A 22697-nucleotide genomic window follows, 5' to 3' on the forward strand; every position below is an offset into this window, starting at 1 on the left:
CACACTCACCCTGTAAGCAGCTTGGCCCTGTCCAGCCTGGTGTACACACACACTGCCCGCTCGCCGGGTGGCAGCTACCATTGTTATGGCAACCGCAGGTTTGGCTGCAGCTCTCCCCGTAGAAACCAGCCTGGCATGCTGCAAGAAAAAGATAAGAAACTGTTTACTTCTAAAGAACAAATCATATCAATGTTAACATTGGTAATACATATCTGATATGACATGTTTTATATTGTAGGCTGTCTGAAGTGTGGGAAGTCCAATACTAACTCAGGTTGCAGGTAGGACCAATCCACCCTGCAGGACACACACACACCCCAGTGACATGGCTGCAGTGACCTCCGTTCACACACACACACTTCTCCTGGCAGTCCAACCCATAGAAGCCCTGGGGACAGGCTAGAACACACACACACACACACACACACACACACACACACACACACACACAGAGCCTTTACTTCTCAGCAAGCAATAAAGCATATCAATCCACAATGTTAATAACTCAATGATTCCTATAGGCTAATTTAAACATAATTACAGATACAGTTCAGTCTATGGATACTATTTATAGTTTGGGTTCTGGATAAGGTTTAGAGAGATTTTGGGAGGTTCTCTTACGTTTCTCACAGAAGGTTCCAGTCCAGCCCACCAGACAGGTGCAGGCTCCGCTCACATGGTCACATGTCCCCTTGTTGTCACATTGACAGTGATGCAGACAGCCTAGCCCAAAATAGCCCGCTGGACACTCTGAGACACAGATTAACACAAGTACAGTAGGGAGTGATAGGTGTGTGCTCTGAGATAGTCTGCTAGTGTTCTGTCTCAGTACTAAGACTAGACTGAAAGGAAACAACCCACAAACACCTGATATCAGATATTTTGGTTGAGGACTCTCACACACATACTGTCATAGCATTGTGTCCCGGTGTAGCCGGCCTCACAGTTACACTGGCCCGTCACCGCATCACAGCTCCCATCACCATCCTTACAGTCACATTTCTCAGCACAGTCCACCCCCCAGTGCCTGGCGTCACAGGCTGCCATGGAAACAAACAAACAGGAGACATTTTAATTGAACAGTTTACATTCAGTGAGCGTAAGCTATATTTATTTATTTTGTATTCCTTTGAGACTGTGTTCAATGCCACACCCACTCTACCTTTCCTGCAGTTGTGTCCAGCCCAGCCAGGGGCACAGGTGCAACGGCCCGTGACAGGGTGGCAGCGCCCGCTGTTTTCACACAGGCAGCGCAGCTGGCATCCGACACCAAACCGTCCCGTCGGACATGCTACAGCACACAAACATACTGTATGATAGCACTGTGAGCCAAAGAGTCACGCATACTCTACATACTGTGAACACACATATTGGAATACCGTACGGTAAGTTCCCAAGACACTGGTCGAAATGACATGCAAGCATCTGACGGCATTTAACAAGAAAACCGCTGGTTACACAAGAATAACATTTTCCTTCTCTGTGAAAACACGCCTGATGAAAACAGTGTTTATGACCTGTCTGTGCCTCAGACGGAGGGGAATGTGGTGTGGTTGATGTTTTAATGACCCACAACAAGCTCATCAATCTTTTAACGTCTCTTTCTAAAATTAAACCACAACTACCACAATAATCTTTGATCACAGTTCTTCCATTGACTCACTCATACTCACAGTTCTGACAGAGCCTGCCCATGTACCCAGGAGGGCAGGAACACGTCCCGTTGTGTTTGTCACACACTCCTCCATTCTCACAGGCTGGACAGGCCTCACGGCATCCCGCACCCCAGAAGCCCTTCACACACACTATAGCACAAATAAAGAGTATGAGTTAGCGTCATCATCAATATATCACAATGTTTTGACTTAGTTGTCGGGTGACATGATCAAATAAACTCAACTTAATGATCTGATTGTTCTCTTACCATTCTCACAGCGTTTTCCTGATGTTCCTGCAGGACACTGGCACTGGCCACTCACTCTGTCACATGGAGCCCCTGAGCAGTCACAGGCCTGAGTGCAACTTAGCCCAAACCTCCCCTCTAGACAGTCTAAAGGAGAGGACGGAGAGACAATGCTAGTCTTACTAAGAGAGGCTGCATACGATATTCCTACATAGTGACCCCATGACGTCAGAGAATTATGCCCCTCCCATATGACCAACAGGACAACCTACCTTGATCACAGTTGTCTCCACGGCGACCAGCCGGGCACAGGCGTTGGCACTGCCCGGTCACATGATCACAAGACACTCTGAGCGGGCACTCACATTTGTTCTCACAGCCTGGGCCAAACGTGCCTGGGTCACACTCTGAGGAGGGGGCGGAGGAGAGGAAAGTTAGACACATAAATCCCTACAAAGGGGCAGCATCCACAGCTACAGAACAGTGTGTGATGTAAAGGGCTGCATCCACAGCTACAGAACAGTGTGTGATGTAAAGGGCTGCATCCACAGCTACAGAACAGTGTGTGATGTAAAGGGTTGCATCCACAGCTACAGAACAGTGTGTGATGTAAAGGGCTGCATCCACAGCTACAGAACAGTGTGTGATGTAAAGGGCTGCATCCACAGCTACAGAACAGTCTGTGATGTAAAGGGCTGCATCCACAGCTACAGAACAGTGTGTGATGTAAAGGGCTGCATCCACAGCTACAGAACAGTGTGTGATGTAAAGGGCTGCATCCACAGCTACAGAACAGTGTGTGATGTAAAGGGCTGCATCCACAGCTACAGAACAGTGTGTGATGTAAAGGGCTGCATCCACAGCTACAGAACAGTGTGTGATGTAAAGGGCTGCATCCACAGCTACAGAACAGTGTGTGATGTAGGAAGATGATCATAACTTTTTCCTGCCACTAACCTTCCCTGCACGCGTTGCCTTGCCAACCGGGCTTGCAGACGCAGGTGCCGTGGCGACGGTGACACTCCAGAGTGTTCTGCTGGACACACTTACACTCCTCTGAACAGCCCGGTCCAAAGGCCCACTTGGGACACACTGGATAGGGAAGCAGATAACATAAAAAATATTGAATAAGACCTGAATGTTATCGATATACACTGAGTATACAAAACATGCTCTTTCCATGACATTTACTGACCAGGATAATCCAGGTGAAAGCTATGATCCCTTATTGATGTCACCTGTTAAATCCACTTCAATCAATCAATCAAATGTATTTATCAGCTGATGTCACAAAGTGCTGTACAGAAACCCAGCCTAAAACCCCAAACAGCAAGCAATGCAGGTGTAGAAGCACAGTGGCTAGGAAAAACTCCCTAGAAAGGCCGGAACCTAGGAAGAAACCTAGAGAGGAACTATGACTGGTGGCCAGTCCTCTTCTTGCTGTGCCAGGTGAATATTATAACAGAACACGGCCAAGATATTCAAATGTTCATAGATGACCAGCAGGATGTAGATGAAGGGGTGGAGACAGGTTAAAGAAGGATTTTTAAGCCTTGAGACAATTGAGACATGGATTGTGTATGTGTGCCATTCAGAGGGTGAATGGGCAAGACAAAAGATTGTGCCTCTGAACGAGGTGTGGAAGTAGGTGCCAGGCGCATCGGTTTGTGTCAAGAACTTCAACACTGCCGGGTTTTTCACGCTCAACACTTGCATTGGTGTCAACATGGGCCAGCATCCCTGTGGAACGCTTTCGACACTTTGCAGAGTTCATGCTCAGATGAATTGATGCTGTTCAGAGGGCAAAAGGAGGCGTGCAACTCAATATTTGGAAGGTGTTGTTAATGTTTTGTACACTCGGTGTAGGTAGAGATTAGAGGTGAGGGGTCAGCAGTGTGAGTGACTCACGTAGATGGCAGAACCTCCCGTAGAGTCCAGGGTCACACAGACAGGCTCCGTAGGTGCGGTGGCAGCACCCGTTATTGGCACAGTTACACTTCTTATTGCACTGTTTCCCATAGAAGCCCTTAGGACAGCCTACAGACAACAATATATTGTTATCAGGCAACTGAACGTTTCAATAGTGTGTGAATAACTGAGAATGTTTTTTGTATGTACAGTATCTGTTAACCAGTAGTGACTCACCATCCTGGCACATGTCTCCACTGACCCCAGGTGGGCAGCGACAGTTCCCATTGACAGGGTCACAGGTGGCTCCGTTCTTACACTTACAGGGGAATGAGCAGTTCCTGCCGAAGGATCCCTCGGAACAAGCTGTTCCGAGTAGAATAAAACGTTATATATTTATCCATTATACAGAGAGAGACGTGTTATTCCACAGAGAAACACAGACATAAGATTGATCAGATTACTGATGTACTGTGTTGAGAGTGCAGTGTCTATGTACACTGTGTGTATATACTGACTCTGGTTGCAGATGAGGCCTGTCCATCCATCGGGACAGTGACATCCATCTCTCCCTGGGCCACACAGCCCTCCGTTAGAGCAGTCCTCACAGGTCAGGCTGCAGTCAAGGCCAAACGTGTTGTTCAGACACACTGCACACAGGACAGAAGAGATTACCGACTATAACGTTCTAAAAACATTCTGCTTGTGGTTAGGGATTTGCAAATCTTCAACTACATTCTTCCTAGCTGATTCCTATACGGATTACTGTTTTCACATTAATAAATCAAGGAACAACACAAAACACATCCTATGACTCTCTGCCATAGCCTCCTGCCACAGTCTATAAGCTTCCCCATTTCTACAGAGGTATACAAAAAACAGCCTCAGAATATGAGGCTAACCAATTTGCCACCTGCTGTGGGGTATTTAATTGCCCAGTAACTAGTAAGCAAATAAGGAGGTCTGGCAGTCTACCTCCTGTTGCTCGGACACAGAGGCAATAAGATACAGGCCCAACGTGTCTGTGTTCGGGTTCAGTGGCTCACCAAATTTCTCTGCCAGCGTGCTCTCAGCCAGCAGCTCTCTAGCATCATCATCCTCATAGTCATCATAGCGCTCTAGGGGCTGGTTGTAGTCCTGCAGCAGGGCGAGCTGGGGCTGAGCCAGAGTCCCCACAATATCTTGGCCCCCACTAGACAGGGCCTCAACTGTGTTCCCCAGTACTGCAGAGTAAGAGACAGAGAGAGAGAGAGAGTAACAGGTTACCAGGATGTCCACATGGAGTGTGATGGTGCTGTGGCCCTAGGCAACAACATTTCATTTGATTGGTGTAACTCACGTTCACAGGAGCGTCGGTCCTCCCTCAGACGGAAGCCCTGGCGGCAGAAACACTGGAAAGAACCGGCGGTGTTCTGGCATGTGTGATCACAGCCACCGTTGGCCGCCAGACACTCATCCACATCTACACAATACACACACACAAAGTCCAGAGTCCAGTCACTTTACAAAAACACTGCTCCTCAGTCATGTTAATTGATATAAATGGCAAATGTAGAGTTGAATAAATGTTGTTATGTAATAAACAATGAACAGAAAACCAAAGAATACACTTCCTTTTCAACAAACAAGCATTTCAATGTAACCTGTAACCTGTTGTATTCGGCGCACGTGACAAATTTGATTTGATTTGAAACATGACTAAAATGTTACAGCATCATGCACATATTATAAGTTCAACTGGAAGCATTCCAGGTTCAACAGTTATATTGTATAATGAGTGCCCCACTAGATCCCTATTCTAAGGTTATAGAGGGTGAACATACCATCACAGCTACATCCATCTGAGTTGAGGCGGTAGCCCGCTGTGCAGTAACACTCATAGCCCCCAGGGTAGTTGGTACAGTCCTGCTCGCAGCATGAACTTCCCTCTCCACACTCGTCCAGGTCTGCCAAACAAAACACACACAATGAAAAGCATTACTCGGATGATCATGATGTTGTGATATGTTACAAACCAGGCACATGTTAAACTGACCTGAGTTAAAGGGAAAAGATTCATCTCTAGACTGACCAACACCAATCTGAGCTGAATGGTCTCTAGATTGAATGGTAAAGGTTAGTCTCTAGACCGAATGGTAAAGGTTAGTCTCTAGACCGAAAGGTAAAGGTTAGTCTCTAGACTGATCTGTAAAGGTTAGTCTCTAGACTGAATGGTAAAGGTTAGTCTCTAGACCGAATGGTAAAGGTTAGTCTCTAGACCGAATGGTAAAGGTTAGTCTCTAGACTGAATGATAAAGGTTAGTCTCTAGATTGAATGGTAAAGGTTAGTCTCTAGACTGATTTTAGCTGAGCTGAATGGTAAAGGTTAATCTCTGAATGGTAAAGGTTAGTCTCTAGATTGAATGGTAAAGGTTAGTCTCTAGACCGAATGGTAAAGGTTAGTCTCTAGACTGAATGATAAAGGTTAGTCTCTAGACTGAATGGTAAAGGTTAATCTCTGAATGGTAAAGGTTAGTCTCTAGATTGAATGGTAAAGGTTAGTCTCTAGACCGAATGGTAAAGGTTAGTCTCTAGACTGAATGATAAAGGTTAGTCTCTAGACTGATCTTAGCTGAGCTGAATGGTGAAGGTTAATCTCTGAATGGTAAAGGTTAGTCTCTAGACTGATTTTAGCTGAGCTGAATGGTAAAGGTTAATCTCTGAATGGTAAAGGTTAGTCTCTAGACCGAATGGTAAAGGTTAGTCTCTAGACTGAATGATAAAGGTTAGTCTCTAGACTGAATGATAAAGGTTAGTCTCTAGACTGATCTTAGCTGAGCTGAATGTGGAAGGTTAATCTCTGAATGGTAAAGGTTAGTCTCTAGATTGAATGGTGAAGGTCAGTCTCTAGACCGAATGATAAAGGTTAGTCTCTAGACTGATCTTAGCTGAGCTGAATGGTAAAGGTTCATCTCTGAATGGTAAAGGTTAGTCTCTGAATGGTAAAGGTCAGTCTCTAGACTGATCTTAGCTGAGCTGAATGGTAAAGGTTCATCTCTGAATGGTAAAGGTTAGTCTCTAGATTGAATGGTGAAGGTCAGTCTCTAGACCGAATGGTAAAGTTTAGTCTCTAGACTGAACTGTAAAGGTTAGCCTCTAGACTGACTGATAAAGGTTAGTCTCTATACTGAATGATAAAGGTTAGTCTCTAGACTGAATGGTAATGGACTAATCTGAGCGGTAAAGGTTCAGCTCTGAATGATAAAGGTTAGTCTCTAGACTGATCTTAGCTGAGCTGAATGGTAAAGGTTCATCTCTGAATGGTAAAGGTTAGTCTCTAGATTGAATGGTAAAGGTTAGTCTCTAGACTGAATGATAAAGGTTAGTCTCTAGACTGACTGATAAAGGTTAGTCTCTAGACTGAATGATAAAGGTTAGTTTCTAGACTGAATGGTAAAGGACTGATCTGAGCGGTAAAGGTTCAGCTCTGAATGATGAAGGTTAGTCTCTAGACTGATCTTAGCTGAGCTGAATGGTGAAGGTGTCACACCCTGACCATAGTTTGCTTTGTATGTTTCTATGTTTTGTTTGGTCAGGGTGTGATCTGAGTGGGCATTCTATGTTGTGTGTCTAGTTTGTCTGTTTCTGTGTTTGGCCTGATATGGTTCTCAATCAGAGGCAGGTGTTTGTCATTGTCTCTGATTGGGAACCATATTTAGGTAGCCTGTTTGGTGTTGGGTTTTGTGGGTGATTGTTCCTGTCTCTGTGTTTGCACCAGATAGGGCTGTTTTGGTTTTTTAACATTTCTTGTTTTGTTAGTCTATTCATGTATAGTTTCTTTATTAAAGAACCATGAATAATCACCACGCTGCGTTTTGGTCCGCCTCTCCTTCAACTCAAGAAAGCCATTACAGAAGGTTAATCTCTGAATGATAAAGGTTAGTCTCTAGACTGATCTTAGCTGAGCTGAATGGTGAAGGTTAGTCTCTAGACTGATCTTAGCTGAGCTGAATGGTGAAGGTTAATCTCTGAATGGTAAAGTTTAGTCTCTAGACTGACCGACACAGGTCTTGAGGTCATCCTCCAGTCGGTAACCCTGGTTACAGCTGCAGACAGGGCCACCAGTGGAGTGCTGGCAGTGATGGGAGCAGCCTCCGTTGTTGCTCTCACAGCTGTTGACGATCTCCATCTCAATCCCTGTCACAGAAACATGAGACGACTCTCCCATTACTTCTGATTGAAACATTTGTACATTTCAGATCATTTCAAACAGGCAAAAGAGATGATGATGATTATAGGAGCCAAACTCACGGTAGCACTGGCGTCCGTCTGCTCCCAGCTCGTAGGCAGTGTCACACACACAGGCGAAGGAGCCCGGGATGTTGTGGCAGCCATGAGCACATCCCGTCTGTTCAGACTCACACTCATCAATATCTGCGACAGATAAACAGAGTATATACGGATCTATTCTAGAACTTAAATACAGAGACATGATTGACCCTGTATGAACAGTAGTGCAGTAGTCAACATCTTACCCTCACAGGTCTTCCTGTCCTCTGCCAGCTTGTACCCATTTCTACAGTCACAGTTGGTCTTGTCACCATCAACAAGACAGTCTTGCTGGCAGCCGCCATTCTTATCATGACATGGATTCCCCACTTTAACATAGGAGACGCACAATGTTTCATGTTGACAGCACTTTATCTTAAAAAATATTTTACATTTCTAACAAATATAATTGAAAGGCGGTGCACAATTGGCCCAGTGTCGTCCGGGCTGGGCCGAAGTAGGCTGTCATTGTAAATAAGAATTTGTTACATAAAGGTTCAATTTAAAAAATCAGTGGGAAGGGGGAGGACATTTATCTAAAATGCAGTTTACTTTGAATACACACTGACACAACTACTCAAGACAAAGGTCCCAACTCTACACTGGGCTGAGTATTTTTCTGTATATTTAAGTGCGTTTAACTTGTATCTGCCTGTCCTGTACACTACAGCAGCTGGAGTGAGAAGCTTCAGCACTGCAGAAATTAGAGGAAGCTGGTCCTGGCCAACCATTACAATGTAAAAGCATCTAAAAGACAGTAATTATTCTAAAATTATAATCTTCCTTCCCTCAGAGAAAACTAGTCCACCTCAGCGCTCTGAGAGAGAGAGAGAGAGAGAGAGAGAGAGAGAGAGAGAGAGAGAGAGAGAGAGAGAGAGAGCGCCTTGGGCTGTCAGAGCATTATGATAAACAACATAATGTTGAGAAAACAGGAAAGATGAGTGAACACTTCAAATCAGGGTCGTATTCACACTAATTTAACGTCTCATCAAGTCCAACTTACCCTTCCTCTGACATTTTGTTGGACATGAACTATTGGCAGCTATGAATCTATAGTGTTATGACAAACCCTTCAAAAGGACACCTGAGATTCACAAATACCCTTCCCTCAACGCTCTAGATGCTGTCGTGCTTGTATCATGCCTACACTCTCCCCTCTCCATTTATCCATTACTTAGACATGTTGCAATTGTATAGTTACAGCTTAAAGCTCCTGCAAGCATGGTTATCCACAGGTAGTTTCATGTCTGTATCAGGCTGCTTTCTCTCTTAGCTGCCTGTCACTCAACATGCACAGAAAGCTGCTCTCTCTCTCTGCACTAGTGGTTACTTCAGCCAAAGACAGTATGCATTCACGATCAGTAATGTAGCCTATGTTTGTGTTGAAAAAGAGAACCATATGTTTACAATAAAATGTGACATCACACTCTGTCAACTTGCAGTCTTTCTACTAAACATACTTCATCTGCAGTTTCCCATGTCAGACCTGAGATCCAACGATACACTGGGAGAGTGAAAGGAAACGCCATTAAATGTGACGTGGGAGCTGATTTCTAATTTGTATTTAATTGGTTGAAATGTTATTTTCACATGGAGGGAATTTCAGTAATTGGCAAGTGCTCGGATAGATTATTCATCTGTGTGTTAGTATGTGAGTGCTGTTGGGTGCATAGTAGTGTAGAAAGACCAGAGGATGGGTACACTCACATTTGCAGTGCTTTCCATCGTCAGCAAGCACGTAGTTGGCTCTACAGCGGCAGCGGAAGGCAGTAGGGGACTGCTGTACACAGAAATGCTCACATCCTCCATTACTGATGCCACATGATTGGACAGCTGGACACAGACAGACAGATACAATAAATTTTTGTTATATTGTTTGGAGGAGAACCATTCCATTTTCACAGTAACCCTTCTACCTTTTACTCTGCATCCTTTTCTCTTTCTGAAAGTGCTACCAACACAAACACTGTGCTAAACACCTCAGTGGTTTGTTCTACTTTGACCCAGTAAAGAGCCATCAACAGGCCTGAAGGGCCAATAATCACACAGACAGCGGAAGGAAGGTCCTCAGTGGTGAAGGAAACTCTGAGATGATGAGTTGAAGCCAGAGCCAGCTCACTGACTGATCTCTGCTTTCTACATCTCTTTGTCTCTCTCATGCACCCATAGCATGTCTCTGCTTGACCTGGTTCTCTGGGAGAACATTAAGTAGAGGTTTAAACAGCAGGTGTTGTTTAATGGTGTTTTGATAAAGTGAGGGACAGACCAGAGCCTATCCACAATCTGAAACTCTTAGATCCCTCCATCAACTACACTGGCTGGACACATTATGCATCCATCTGCTTGATTAGGTGGACCTCTCCTGGAAAGCCATGAACTGGATATAAAAAAATGACTGATATGTTGAATTGATATGGGAAGACATCTGGGGTTCCTTTCCTCTCCTGCGTATGTGGCTATTGGTATGCATCTCTCACTCTCTCTCTCTCTCGCAAGAGAGGGATGTACAGTATCCATCCCATCCAGTGGTAGAGCACAGCTCCCAGACCTCTGTCAGGAGAAAGATATGCAGACTCACAGATAAGCATCACCCCTGAGACAGTCCACATGTGCATTGTGATTATTAGTGCAATCAGTCATCATCCGCTGTGCTCCACACTGCAGCCATCACATAACTCAGTGACACTAGGGTTTCTCTATCTATCCTGTTTCATTCCTATACTCATATCATATCCATTCTGCCAAAGCCAAGAAAAGCAGCATACATTTCCATTCTCAATGTCAGAGAAGGCGCCCTGTGTACATTCCTTGCTGTGTGCATTGAGATTGAGTTTATACTCATGTGCTAACAGCTGTTTTTAAAAGCCTTGGGGCTGTACACTGAGTCGTGCATCTCGGCGATGATAGAGACAAGTTACAGGTACAATGTAAACACACAGGCGGGAGAGCTGGAGTGTAAGTGGATCTCACACAGAGTTAGGCCAGCGGCCTCTATGAGATTGCCTAAGACTTTAAATACCACACTGACAGAATGAAATGTAGAGAAGTATTGGCTTTTCAACTAAACTGAGACCTTTCTATACTGTAGTTCCTCAGGGCTATACTAACTCCTACCTGGCTCTGGGTTTTCCATAAGCTTCCACTGACTAGAATGACACAATATGTTTGTGGTTTGTATATCATGATTATGTTGTATAACATAAGGTTATCAGGTTAATTGTCCACTGGGTGCTGTTGTTACTCACCGATGCAGGTGCGTCCATCCACATGGAGTCGAGAGCCTGGGTTGCATTCACAGTGATAGGAGCCCCTGGTGTTCACGCATCTGTGCTGGCAGCCCCCGTTATAGACCTGGCACTCATCAATATCTGCAGGGCCACGCACCACACACACACACAGAGCGAGGAAGGGAATTTATAGCAATTGTCCTAAAGGTTGTCTCATTATCAGAAAGGTACCGCTGAAGAATCAGCTCCAGAAAGCTTCCATGTGCTGAGACAGGAATTTAGACTCAGCTTTAGGAGAAAGATACGCTCCTACATTTTTCATTTGGCATTTTATAGACTCTCTTATCCAGAGCGACTTACAAGAGCATTTAGGGTTAAGTGTAGGGCCGGTACGATACCAGTATCTCGATGGCAAGGAAATATAACACAAAACGGATTTAACTTCTTCAGGAAAACAGCCTGTGTTCGTGTTGTATTTTTGTCATGGAAACATTTTTGCAATACTGGTATCGTCCCAGCCCTAGTTAAGTGCCTTGCTCAAGGGCACATCGACAGATTCTTTCCCCTAGTCAGCTCAGGGATTCAAACCAGGAACTTTTCGGTTACTGGCCCAATGCACTTACCCGCAAGGTTACCTGCCACCCTCCAAGAGGAAGGAGTAAGATGGATGAGGGTACAAGTACTCCGCCAGTGCACCCGTGCCCAAACAAACAAATCCTCCATGTGGTAACAACTACTGAACAGTTAAATCCAAATTAAAATTCCTGTACTCTCTCTATCAGTCTCAGGGACATGTCACAGGAGCATTTGGGAACCCAAATCGAAGTACACAAAACATAGACATTCCACCAAACCAAACGCTGACATTATAAACAAATTAAGACAGATGTTCTTTATCAGGGGGACTTAACAGGGGAATAAAATACTACTTGTCCTTTCTGCAATGTCATTTCAAAATGTTAAAAACTCATTTCCAGTTTATAGCTCATGCAAGGGGTTAACAAATAATCGTAGGCCAGCCATAAATGACCCCCAGTGAGGTCAGAGGTGAACCGTTCTGTTTTGACTGGTAACATTCAGTATGTCGGAAGTTTCATACAGTCCTTATATTAGGCTTGTGAATCACTATGATGTGAACAGTTTCCGGCTAATCTGACTGTCTGTACAATAAGTAACACACCATTAAATGACTGATGGTTGGGGCCAGTTTAAATAACTAAGGCAGAGTGAGTTATGTGCCGCTCAGAGGAGTTCAGTAAGTCCACTCACAGAGAATTTATCTTCAAGAAGAAACTATTTGTAAAATTCAGCTTTACCTCTGTGAAAAAATGTGTTTTTTAAACAAGAGGAAAGATAGGGAAGACTTAGTAGACAAGTTTCTACAATATCATCCTCTTCCCATTGTTTAGTTCTTATTATACAATGGGTCTAATCCTGCATGCTGATTGGTTAAAACTGCACTGGGGTTACTGGATCGAATCCCCGAGCTGACAAGGTAAAAATCTGTCATTCTGCCCCTGAACAAGGCAGTTAACCCACTGTTCCCCGGTAGGCCGTTATTGTAAAATAAGAATTTGTTCTTAACTGACTTGCCTAGTTAAATAAAGGTTAAAAAATATAAATATAATAATAATAATTCCAGCCTGTGTCTATTCCACAAGTTACCACTGGCTAAAGTTATGACGTTGAAATGCCTATCTACTCTGTTCCATCTGACAGCGCAATCCACTGTCTCATCAGCCCAGCCAGACAATTTATAAACTTTATCTCCACTATAAAAAGCATCTAGACATTATCTTCCATTTCTTTTAGACTAGCAATTGGTTTTAAATAGCGAAGATTTGTATAAACCTTGCAGTCTGTCTCTCTGACATTTGCAACATTGTTGGCTCCTGAGTGGCGCTGCAGTCTAAGGCACTGCTTCTCAGTGCTTGAGGCGTCACTACAGACACCCTGGTTCGAATCCAGGCTGTATCACAACTGGCTGTGATTGGGAGTCCCATAGGGAGGTGCACAATTGGCCCAGCATCATTCAGGTTTGGCTGGTGTAGGCCGTCATTGTAAATAAGAATTTGCAACTGACTTGCCTAGTTAAATAAAGGCAAAAAAATCAAATAAAAATGGTTTCAGTATTGAAATTTGATTTCCAGCTGTCCCAAAGAAATGAAGGTGTCGGGATGAAACAGACAAGTAGGCAGCTTTTCTCAGCCAGTCGAAATCATGAGTCAATGGATATACACAAAGAAATGTCAAATGAAACGAAGTGCAGCTAGTTTGCAGTCTTCCCAGCTTCAGTTTGAGGTGATTGTGTTAGCTGTGATGTTGGCTAGCTCCTCTGAACAACAGAGGACATTTTCTTTGCCAGGTGTATTCTATTGATATTAAATGTCACCAGAAAACAGCTCAAACAAATGCAAATGCAGCTACTTTGTTGTTATTCTGGCTGCACTGTTTGACGTGACTATAAGTTAGCCGTAGTTGGCTAGCTAACAAGAAATGGACAAGTACGTTGCCAGCCAGTATGGCAATAGAACATTTAGAACAAACAACTGGGTACCATCCATAGACACAGAAAAAAAATACTTAATGACTGAGTGGCAACCGAACCGATAGAACGAACAACCAGCCAGCGTGGGTAGCAACCCTAGATTTTTGTCAGGACTATATCTTGTGGAAGGATGAATAAATTAACAAAATAAAAATAATATGAATAAATGAATCAACATTTTATTTCTATGAAAATATATAAATCATTATTTGAATATGTTGGTAACCTGTTGTATAAAAGTGATAATGCCCTCGAAGCCGGTGTTTGGAGGATATATCAGCACAGTTTGCCGGGCTTCGACTTTGTCTTGGGCCTAAAAACACCCGTGCCAATATATCCTCCAAACACTGTCTTCGAGGGCATTATCACTTAATTATGTCATTGTGTTGTGCTTTGCATTGTGAACAATATGCAATTGTGAAGTCATGTGTTGTGCACTACTCGAGTTACTGAAGGCAAATCCCACATTTTTCATGATCTATTTCTCCTTTGTAATATTCAGCAATAATGAACATTCATCACACATAAAAACCCTCATAACAATAATAGACTCCTCAATTGGAACAATAATGTAGTCATTGTGTGCTAAAGTCATTACACTGTCATGCTGGCACATCCCCTTTTTCAGTGGTGACTTAACTGTGCCTAACATGATCAATCTTTCTCTTTTCATGCACTTGGAGCCATGGAGGGGGAAATGAGTTCCAGAGGCACAGTACCAGAAGGAGAGAACAGAGAACCCCCTCCCCTTCCAGAGCCCTGGTGGCTGGTGGCACGCTATGTGGGATCTGGACTGGCACAGCTGAGCTCCATTGCCGTCATTACACGGCACCCCAACGATATCTGTCTGACATGAAAGCAGCCTGATAGACACTAACAACCTGTGACCACATCCAGAACAAAATGTATCACAGTGGATTCTGGGAGGGAACAGAAGCCCTCCCCTGGGGGTTACAATACCTACACAATGGAGGGGGAGATTTTATGAATATTTATTTTTGGCCTTGCTGCTTGTAACCCCAACAGAACAGACTGTATAATCAGAAACACTTAGCCAAGCCATAGTGTGCACTATGCAGTGGGTTAGAGAAGCATGCAACCATTTCAGTCCTTACTGTACTGTACATCCTACACCACCAGTATTCCTCATCTCTACTTCTGTCTATAGATGAACCCATTCACTCGAATTGGAGGCATCTTTTAAGATGGTGTTTTGGGACAGAGTACATCCTCTACACATTATACCAATTTAGCTCCAAACTGCTGCCAAACTTCAGCTCAGTTCCATCCAGGAAAGCTGGCAGGCAGATGGGTGCTCTCTTTTCTGTCCATGCAGCATGTTTGTGTTTGGTTTTTAATGAAATCACTCCAAAGATGTGGCGCTGTTTCCCTGTGGACCATGGCATACTGTAAAAGCCCTCTAGGCTGGTTTCCCTGTGGACCATGGCAAACTGTAAAAGCCCTCTAGGCTGGTTTCCCTGTGGACCATGGCATACTGTAAAAGCCCTCTAGGCTGGTTTCCCTGTGGACCATGGCATACTGTAAAAGCCCTCTAAGCTGGTTTCCCTGTGGACCATGGCATACTGTAAAAGCCCTCTAGGCTGATTTCCCTGTGGACCATGGCATACTGTAAAAGCCCTCTAGGCTGGTTTCCCTGTGGACCATGGCATACTGTAAAAGCCCTCTAGGCTGGTTTCCATGTGGACCATGGCATACTGTAAAGCCCTCTAGGCTGGTTTCCATGTCTAGAACATGATTCCACAGAGCATGGTCCCAAAGCCTCAGCAGCCACAGGCTTACAGCAGCCATAAGGCCAGTAGCCATTAGGCCAGTTTTCACTATTTATGGCTGCTGCAAGCATGACATCTACATGGATTTCTAGCTGATTCTCAGTTGTGTGGTTTGAATACAAATTAGGATGCACCTGACTCATGCAGCCAGATATAGGACAATGTACTGCATGTAAGATATTGGAACCCATTCACATAAACCAGAGTTTGACTATCTTCCAGAGCTGCACTGAAGTAACTCTCAAACTTAGTAACTCTCAAACTGAAAGTGTTTAGTCATTTTTTATAGTGACAAGACCTGTTAAGTTTACAACTGGAGTCATGTCATATTTATGTTAGCATTACTAAACGTGGGTTTCTACATGCATATTTCATGTAAAGACTTCTTATTTCTCCACTGATAAGTGGAAGCCTCCACTTCTACTGGAGTTAAGTGGGCAGTGCTGGGCTACACACAAGGGCACCAGTCCATCTCCATAGTAGGAGTAGACTGATAACACTGAGACTTCCTCTGCATTGCTGACATAACATAAAACACGATCCTACTAGAGTGCACGATAGTACACCTGTCATCCAACTGAAAGTGATGGGAAGAGTTGTTCAGGCTTGGTCTAATGATCTGGATGAAAATATTATATAGGGGAAAGCTTCACCCAGATGACCTCTTAATCATAAGGTATATTTTCATTCAGTTAAAATTACTCAAAACCAACAATAGTGTAACAGGCTTTTCCATATATGACATAAACCCACTGAGATTTCATTTATAGGCAGTATTGCCCATGCAAGTGTAAACATAACAACAGAAGTGTGGAGTGTACTGTAGCACTCACCTGGCCCATGATATCCCATGTTGTACCCATTGTAGCCATTATATCCATGGAAGCAGTCAGGCATATAGCAAATCCTTCTATGATAGCGGTGGTACAGATTGTTAGCACCCAAGACTGGATATATATGAGCCCCAAAACACCCCACGAGGAGCATCAACCATCCTGACAATGCCATATCCAAGAACTAGCCTACTATATATTCTCACAGATAGAAAAAATGAATTTATGGCCAAAACGACAACTACAATACTGTTTGAGATATGTTAAAACAAGACATGAATATACAAAAGATCTAAACCCTGTTTTGATTTTTCATTTCAGTCACATCTTGTGTAAAGGCAGAACAACTTCTTGCTCCCTCTGATTTCTCCCCACTCTATATCTCCCTCTTTTTAGTCTCTCCCTCTCTCAGTCTGCCTGCCTCCTCCACCATGTCTGTCTCTCGTGTCCTGGACATTTAAGGCCCTCCCCCTCCTCCTCCTCCTCTCCTCCACACTCTCCTCCAAGTAGCCCATATGCTCAAGCCTATGATCACACATGCTACTATAATCTACCATTGGAATAATGATATCGTATTTGACAGAAATGACATTATTGTGAGTGTTAAAAAGACAATATTTAAAAGGATAGTGATTTAAGACTATAGTTGGCAATGTTTTTCCTGCCACTTCAAAGGCTGATGTATGTAAAAAAAAATGTGATTGATTTATAGGATATGGCATGCAGGTACTAGAAGGAATGTGAAAAGAAGATTTATTATAAAATAGCTCAACTTTTCTTTTGATATAGAAATGTAAGAAATAACTGCCAAAGTACAATATAGCCAGATCTGATAAGTGCCAAGGGTACAATTTTATATTTCAAAACCAAACATCGGAGAAAAGAGTGAATCTTGCAGTGACCCCATCTACTCAGGAGCTCAGTGCAGTCTCTCATCCCTTGCCAACACATACATTTAAACAGTGGAGGCTGAACCATGACAGGTCTTCATTGGGTTGAACAATAATGCATGAACCTGGTCAAAAGCGATTGTCACGATTTGTACAAAAATGGCTCATATAAAGAACTCAAGCTGGTATGGGGTTATTTTCTACTTAAACATTCTCATTTAGACCCCAATCCCACCACTGGTGTGCGTGGCCAAAGAGCTCTATTTTCATGTCATCTGACCATAGCACCCGTTCCAATCAAAGTGCAAATGCCGTTTAGCAAATCCAGGCGTTTACATTTGTTGAATAACATGACAATAGAGCTCTTTGGCCACGCACACCAGTGGTGGGATTGGGGTCTAAATGAGGAAGTAGAAGTAGAAGAGAAAAAAAAGACTTACAGTAAAACATGGTGGTGGATCTTTCATGTTATTAGGCTACATTTTTGCTTCCACTGGTCCTGGGGCCCTTGTTAAAGTCAACGGCGTCATGAACTTTACTCAGTACCAGGAAATTTTTGCCAAAAACCTGGTTGCCTCTGCCAAGAGGCTGAAACTTGGCCGCAAGTGGATCTTCCATCAAGACAATATCCCCAAGCACACGTAAAATCCACAAAGAAATGGTTTGCCAAAATCAGAATTTGCCAATTACCATCTCAGTCTCCAAACTTGAACCCCATTGAAAACCTGTGGTTTGTTTGTTTGTTTTGAAGAGGGCAGTCCATAAGTGGAAGGATATCAAGGATCTGGAAAGACTCCGTATGGAGGAATGGTCTAAGATCCTTCCTAATGTGTTCTCCAATCTCATAAAACATTTTAGAAAAAGTCTTAGTGCTGTTATTCTCACAAGTTGAGGTATTACTTCTGGGTTTTTAGTTGAGATGGACAGGCCTGTAGGCCTGCCACATCTCAGACAGCTCAGCACCGTCTACAGAGACTGTCAGTCATACAGTAGGAATGCACTCACCATCCCTATGCTGTTAGACATACCATACACATACTGTATCTTCCTACATCCATTACAGTGCTGTCCACACAGGCACAGCAGGCTTTTTAGGTTTTTAAGTTCAGTAAATATTATGAACTTATTAATGAGCTGATATGTTTTTGTCCATTAGACATCAGAGCAGATGTCCATAGAGAGTGGTATTACCCACAGCTGTGATAACATGCCTATTAGCAGTCTTAATAACCACAACATAAAGTCTTTAAAAAACATTTCAAAAATGGTTATTCAGCAGTCCCCATTGATTAACTGTTTTTGGTTCCATGTAGAACCCTCTGTGGAAAGGGTCCTACGTGAAACCCAAAAGGGTTCTACCTGGAACCAAAAATGGTTCTTCAAAGGATTATCCTATGGCGACAGCCAAATAACCCTTTTAGGTTCTAGATAGCACAAGTTTTTTCAAAAAGTGTATCATTATTGGCTCCTTCAGTTAGCATTCACACTGCACATCATTCCAAACAGTCTTCTCCTCAGGGCTGGGCATAGCTACATATTGAACTTATCACTGCCATGTATTCAACGAATTACAGACATTCTCCAATGGAAAACATCAAGCTGAGCAAAAACAAAAATCCTTGAGTAAGTGGAATTTCAGATCTGTGTGGCTTATTTGTCTATTAGACTTGGGTTCAAGCAGTATTCGCTTTCTTTTTTTCCTTTGGAGGCAGTGGTGTTGGTGGTGGTGATGGTGGTAGTGGTGGTAATGGTGGTGGTAGTGATGGTGGTAGTGGTGATGGTAGTGGTTATGGTAGTGGTAGTGATGGTTGTGGTAGTGATGGTGGAGGGAGTGGTGGTGATGGTGGTAGTGGTGGTGATAGTGGTAGTGGTGGTGATGGTGTTGGTAGTGATGGTGGTGGTAGTAGTGGTGGTGATGATGGTAGTGGTTATGGTAGTGGTAGTGATGGTAGTGGTAGTGATGGTGGAGGTAGTGGTGGTGATAGCAGTAGTGGTGATGGTGGTGGTAGTGTCGATGGTATTGATTATAGTAGTGACGATGGTAGTAGTAGTAGGTGTTAGTATTGATGACGGTAGTGGTGATGTGGTGGTAGTGGTGGTAGTGGTGATGGTGGTAGTAGCAGTGGTGATGGTGTTGGTAGTGATGGTGGTGGTAGTGATGGTGGAGGTAGTGGTGGTGATAGCAGTAGTGGTGATGGTGGTGGTAGTGTCGATGGTATTGATTATAGTAGTGACGATGGTGGTAGTAGTGGTATTAGTATTGATGATGGTAGTGGTGATGTGGTGGTAGTGGTGATGGTGGTAGTAGCAGGAGGTGCTAGTACTGGAGGTGATGGTGGTAGTGGTGGTGATGGTGGTAGTGGTGGTGATGATGGTAGTTGTGGTGATGGTGGTAGTGGTGGTGATGATGGTAGTTGTGGTGATGGTGGTACTGGAGGTGATGGTGGTGATGTGGTAGTGGTGGTGATGGTGATAGTAGCAGTGATGGTGGTAGTGGTGGTGTTAGCATTGATGATAGTAGTATTGGTAGTGGTGATGATGGTAGTAGTGGTGATGGTCGTACTGGAGGTGGTGGTGGTAGTGCTGGTATTAGTAGTGCTGGTAGTGATGGTGGTAGTGGTGGTATTAGTAGTATTGGTAGTGGTGGTGTGGTAGTGGTGGTGATGGTGGTAGTGGGGGTGATGATGGTAGTTGTGGTAATGGTGGTACTGGAGGTGATGGTGGTAGTGGTGGTGATGGTGGTAGTGGTGGTGATGATGGTAGTGGTGGTGTTAGTATTGATGATAGTAGTAGTGGTAGTGGTGATGATGGTAGTAGTGGTGATGGTCGTACTGGAGGTGGTGGTGGTAGTGGTGGTATTAGTAGTGCTGGTAGTGATGGTGGTAGTGGTGGTATTAGTAGTATTGGTAGTGGTGGTGTGGTAGTGGTGGTGATGGTGGTAGTGGGGGTGTTAGTATTGATGGTAGTAGTGTTGGTAGTGGTGATGATGGTAGTAGTGGTGATGGTGGTACTGGAGGTGGTGGTGGTAGTGCTGGTATTAGTAGTGCTGGTAGTGATGGTGGTAGTGGTGGTATTAGTAGTATTGGTAGTGGTGGTGTGGTAGTGGTGGTGATGGTGGTAGTGGGGGTGATGATGGTAGTTGTGGTAATGGTGGTACTGGAGGTGATGGTGGTAGTGGTGGTGATGGTGGTAGTGGTGGTGATGATGGTAGTGGTGGTGTTAGTATTGATGATAGTAGTAGTGGTAGTGGTGATGATGGTAGTAGTGGTGATGGTCGTACTGGAGGTGGTGGTGGTAGTGGTGGTATTAGTAGTGCTGGTAGTGATGGTGGTAGTGGTGGTATTAGTAGTATTGGTAGTGGTGGTGTGGTAGTGGTGGTGATGGTGGTAGTGGGGGTGTTAGTATTGATGGTAGTAGTGTTGGTAGTGGTGATGATGGTAGTAGTGGTGATGGTGGTACTGGAGGTGATGGTGGCAGTGGTGGTGATGGTGGTAGTAGCGGTGGTGGTGATGGTGGTAGTAGTGGTGATGGTGGTAATGGTGGTGTTAGTATTGATGATAGTAGTATTGGTAGTGGTGATGATGGTAGGAGTGGTGATGGTAGTACTGAATGTGGTGGTGTTGGTGGTAGTGGTGGTATTAGTTGTGCTGATGGTGATGGTGGTAGTGGTGGTGTTAGTATTGATGATAGTAGTATTGGTAGTGGTGATGGTGGTACTGGAGGTGATGGTGGTAGTGGTGGTGATGGTGGTAGTGGTGGTGATGGTGGTAGTGGAGGTGATAGTGGTAGTGGTGGTGATGATGGTAGTTGTGGTGATGGTGGTACTGGAGGTGATGGTGGTAGTGGTGGTGATGGTGGTACTGGAGGTGATGGTGGTAGTGGTGGTGATGGTGGTACTGGAGGTGATGGTGGTAGTGGTGGTGATGGTGGTAGTGGTGGTGATGATGGTAGTTGTGGTAATGGTGGTACTGGAGGTGATGGTGGTAGTGGTGGTGATGGTGGTAGTGGTGGTGATGATGGTAGTTGTGGTGATGGTGGTACTGGAGGTGATGGTGGTGATGGTCGTACTGGAGGTGGTGGTGGTAGTGGTAGTGATGGTGGTAGTGGTGGTATTAGTAGTGCTGGTAGTGATGGTGGTGATGGTGGTATTAGTAGTATTGGTAGTGGTGGTGTGGTAGTGGTGGTGATGGTGGTAGTGGGGGTGTTAGTATTGATGGTAGTAGTATTGGTACTGGTGATGATGGTAGTAGTGGTGATGGTGGTACTGGAGGTGATGGTGGCAGTGGTGGTGATGGTGGTAGTAGCGGTGGTGGTGATGGTGGTAGTAGTGGTGATGGTGGTAGTGGTGGTGTTAGTATTGATGGTAGTAGTATTGGTAGTGGTGATGATGGTAGGAGTGGTGATGGTAGTACTGAAGGTGGTGGTGGTGGTGGTAGTGGTGGTATTAGTAGTGCTGATGGTGATGGTGGTAGTGGTGGTATTAGTAGTATTGGTAGTGGTGATGTGGTAGTGGTGGTGATGGTGGTAGTAGCAGTGATGGTGGTAGTGGTGGTGTTAGTATTGATGATAGTAGTATTGGTAGTGGTGATGGAGTACTGGAGGTGATGTTGGTAGTGATGGTGGTGGTAGTGGTACTGATGGTGGTAGTGGTGGTATTAGTAGTGCTGGTAGTGGTGGGGGTAGAGGAGGTGAGGAGGACTTACCTTGGCAGGTCTTGCCATCGTCCTTCAGCTGCTGACCAGAGGGACAACTGCAGTAGAAGCTGCCGATGGTGTTGCAGCACAGAGCCTCACAGCCTCCGTTAGTCTCCTCACACTCATTAACATCTGACAGGGACAGACAGACGGATCAGTCTCACCGTAGCATACTTAATGGTACCAATGTTACAGAAACATCAATAGAGTACAATACTGTAGGAGACAGTGCTTCTAAATGACAGAGCCACAGTCATGACAAATAACCATGAATTCATTAGCATCATGATTGCTGAGGAAATAAGATTGAAGAGTGAGAAATAACCTACAAGAAATGAAAGCAGTGTTTGTTGTTATCCTTGAAATTAGAAAATATCTGATGGGTTAAGTGTTTCCTTTTGTTTAACTAAATTGGAAAATTACACACATCATCCATCATTATGTTCTCCCCCTAACGGGACATGCAAGAACTGCCAGAACACCAGCTAGTCACTTAGTAGAGCCAGTGATTAACTAACTTCCCTCAACCACAAAATTAGAAAAAAAGCTTTCTCTTTCATTTCATGTCAGATAGAGTTTAACTCCAATGTCTTCCA

The 22697-nt window shown here is 44.2% G+C and overlaps 1 protein-coding gene across 1 annotated transcript in view; it reads right to left on the reverse strand.

Moving 5' to 3' along the window:
• Positions 1-22697, reverse strand: part of LOC110494423 (multiple epidermal growth factor-like domains protein 6) — a 91342-nt gene that overhangs the window by 7425 nt on the left and 61220 nt on the right. The window contains exons 5-25 of the mRNA XM_021569443.2: positions 22111-22233; positions 11365-11487; positions 9827-9952; positions 8326-8448; positions 8102-8224; positions 7850-7987; positions 5635-5757; positions 5151-5273; positions 4858-5034; positions 4330-4461; positions 4049-4177; positions 3812-3940; positions 2861-2995; positions 2176-2310; positions 1925-2050; positions 1674-1805; positions 1163-1291; positions 909-1040; positions 622-750; positions 271-399; positions 10-138 (exon numbers count right to left, since the gene is read on the reverse strand). Coding sequence (XP_021425118.2) covers positions 10-138; positions 271-399; positions 622-750; positions 909-1040; positions 1163-1291; positions 1674-1805; positions 1925-2050; positions 2176-2310; positions 2861-2995; positions 3812-3940; positions 4049-4177; positions 4330-4461; positions 4858-5034; positions 5151-5273; positions 5635-5757; positions 7850-7987; positions 8102-8224; positions 8326-8448; positions 9827-9952; positions 11365-11487; positions 22111-22233 — 2745 coding nt within the window. The remainder of the gene's footprint in view (positions 1-9; positions 139-270; positions 400-621; positions 751-908; positions 1041-1162; positions 1292-1673; positions 1806-1924; positions 2051-2175; positions 2311-2860; positions 2996-3811; positions 3941-4048; positions 4178-4329; positions 4462-4857; positions 5035-5150; positions 5274-5634; positions 5758-7849; positions 7988-8101; positions 8225-8325; positions 8449-9826; positions 9953-11364; positions 11488-22110; positions 22234-22697) is intronic.

This window comes from Oncorhynchus mykiss, chromosome 17 (assembly GCF_013265735.2).
Source record: "Oncorhynchus mykiss isolate Arlee chromosome 17, USDA_OmykA_1.1, whole genome shotgun sequence".
Taxonomy (NCBI): Eukaryota; Metazoa; Chordata; class Actinopteri; order Salmoniformes; family Salmonidae; genus Oncorhynchus; species Oncorhynchus mykiss.